Here is a 2,750-nt window from a genome sequence, read left to right as displayed (position 1 = left end):
TCAGTATATTGGGGGGTTCAGAAGAAGGTGCATATATAATGGGGGAGGGGGTGACATTCCGGGTGTAATTAGGGGGGTGTGTCTCGGTGGTGGGGTGTGGGAAGGGGGGTGTATATAATAGGGGGGTGTCAGTATATTGGGGGGTTCAGAAGAAGAAGGTGTGTATATAATGGGGGGTGTCCCGGGCCGGGTGTACACGGTGAGGGGGTGACATTCCGGGTGTAAGAAGGGGGTGTGTCCCGGTGGCGGGGTGTATATAATAGAGGGGGGGGTGTCGGTGTATTGGGGGGAGGGGTGTATATAATAGAGGGGGGTGTCGGTGTATTGGGGGGAGGGGTGTATATAATAGAGGGGGGGGGTGTCCCGGGCCGGGTGTACACAGTAGGGGGAGGGGTGTGTGGTGACATTCCGGGTGTTGTGGGTGGAAGGAGGCGTTCCCCGGGTGTATTCCTCTCCCCGGTACCTCGGTCTCTCGGCCCCCCAGCGGCTCCTCCATGCGGTGTAGACTCCCGGCCGCCTCACCGCTCACCGCCGCCATCTTCCTGAGGAGAAAAAAAAAAACCGAGTAGCGGAGAGCGCGCACCGGAGACCCCGCCCACAACGACGCCTTCTCCACACACGCGGCCCCACCCACCTCCACCTAGAGCGCGGCCGCCCGCTCCGATTGGCCGAGGCCAGACATCAACACGGGCCCGCCCCCCCTCCTCGCGCTCTGGCACGTGGCCAGTCCCTCGTCCCCCATTGGCCGCCGCGTGTTGTTGTTCAGCGGCCGGGTCACGTGTCGAAGGAAGAGGGGGGCGTGACGGGTCCCCCGGGGAATCACTTAACCCCATCGTGCCCGCGGAGAGAGAGGAGAGAGAGAGAGAGAGGGGGGTGTGACCCGCCGAAAAATGGAAGCCGAGCATTGCAGCCTGTTCAGAGGAGGGTCTGCAAATCATAGAGCTCCCGGTGCAGCATGTCCCCCTGTGATTGTACAATGTGTCCCCCCTCCCCCCCATATCACCATCTATCCGGGGCTGAGAGATCCGATACCATTTACATGGAAGGCCCCGACACCCCCACACTGTGCGATCACATTGTAATGTGTATGGGCCAGCCAGGAGCACAGGGGACAGACTGATCCTTTCCCTTCTCTGCTGCTTCATCTGTTTGTTGTATTGTGATAATGAATAATAAAAAGCTCCAGACTCCTGCTGCTTCCTGATTTTTATTGTATTTATTTTTATGTTATTAATTTACATTTTATTTTAATGTATTTTCATTTTATTTATTATATTTATTTTAATTTTATATATTTATTTTTACAATTTATTTTAACGTATATTAGCCATTTATATTTTATTTTTATGTATTTCTGTTGTATTTATAATTGTATTTTGTTCTGTATGTTTTTATTTCCAAGTGTTTCTTACCCTAACATTTCATATTCCTGATAGGTGCCTGCTGTCCCATGTACTTGTATGATAGTCTCCTGTTCTCTTTGTATTGCTTCCTTTATGTGAAATTCCTGGTAAACCTGCCAGTCCCTCTGCTTTCCTATCAAAAACTGACCACACTAGGCATGAGAACACAGCGTGGTCAGTTCTCTAGCTGTGCTGGGAACTCAGCCTGCCCTCCTCCAATGATCAGACTTGTCCTGACACAATCCCCCCTGCCCAGCCATTCACTGGGAAGCTCAGTGTGCTGTTGCTCCCCCCCCCCCCCGTTTTATATACAGTCATTTTCTAGCCATATTTTTTGGCTTGACCACCGCTTATAACAGCCACTTCCTCAACTTATTGACATTGTGATAACTATACGGTGCTAATCTGGAGTTTTTCATCTCTATGTTTTGTTGGATTCCATCTTCTTTTCAAGTCAGGTTGTACCCAGCAGTGAAGCTATTTTCTTCTCTCTTCAGGTTATATTTTTATTTTACTTTTTTATTTTATATATATATATATATATTTGGAGGTGGGGTTAATCTTGCATGTGTTGGGATCATGATTTTCTTGCAGTCCCCTGCCCTTAACGCTGCTCACTTCATGCATTCCGTTTATATGATTTTCAGTGTTGATTTATGTTTTATTATAGATGTACATTGTCTTCCACAAGGAACCGCCCCTGAGGAAAGGACAAGTTCCTGAAACGCGTCAGAAATCATTTCGATCTAGGGCACAATACTTATTTGCATTTGTTGTACATTCTGATGTTGTTCTTAAATAGTCAAATCGCCATTTCTATGCAGATATTGGCTTTTTATAATATTTAATAAATTACAATTTGTCATAAATCAATATTTGGTTTTGTACCATTACTCAGTTGCCCTTAAAATCCCAATCCTCTTTGGGGGGACCCTTTCTCACAGATGTGTTAAATTTGGTGTTATCGCTCTCACTCTCTCATACTGGTCACTGAAAGTTCAACATGGCACCTCATGACAAATCTCTCTGGGGATCTGAAAAAAAGAATTGTTGCTCTACATAAAGATGGCCTAGGCCAGTGATGGTGAACCTTGGCATTCCAGATGTTTTGGAACTACATTTCCCATGATGCTCAATTACAACGCAGAGTGCATGAGCATCATGGGAAATGTAGATCCAAAACATCTGGGATGCCAAGGTTCACCATCACTGGCCTAGGCTATAGGAAGATTGCCAAGACCCTGAAACTGAGCTGCAGCACGGCGGCCAAGACCATACAGAGGTTTACCAGGACAGGTTCCACGCAGAACAGGCCTCGCCATGGTGGACCAAAGAAGTTGAGTGCAC

The 2,750-nt window shown here is 47.7% G+C and overlaps 1 protein-coding gene across 5 annotated transcripts in view; it reads right to left on the bottom strand.

Annotated features, from left to right (window-relative positions):
* Positions 1-618, bottom strand: part of SLC2A4RG (SLC2A4 regulator) — a 48,939-nt gene extending 48,321 nt beyond the window's left edge. For all 5 annotated transcript variants that reach the window (XM_073607384.1, XM_073607382.1, XM_073607385.1 and 2 more), the window contains exon 1: positions 464-618. In XM_073607384.1, the coding sequence (XP_073463485.1) occupies positions 464-538 (75 nt within the window). In that variant the 5' untranslated portion in view covers positions 539-618. The remainder of the gene's footprint in view (positions 1-463) is intronic.
* Positions 619-2,750: the final 2,132 nt, after the last annotated feature.

The sequence above is a fragment of the Aquarana catesbeiana genome, linkage group LG12 (genome assembly GCF_042186555.1).
Source record: "Aquarana catesbeiana isolate 2022-GZ linkage group LG12, ASM4218655v1, whole genome shotgun sequence".
NCBI lineage: Eukaryota > Metazoa > Chordata > Amphibia > Anura > Ranidae > Aquarana > Aquarana catesbeiana.
Note: the sequence above shows the minus strand (reverse complement) of the source record. Positions and strands in the feature narration are given on the sequence as shown.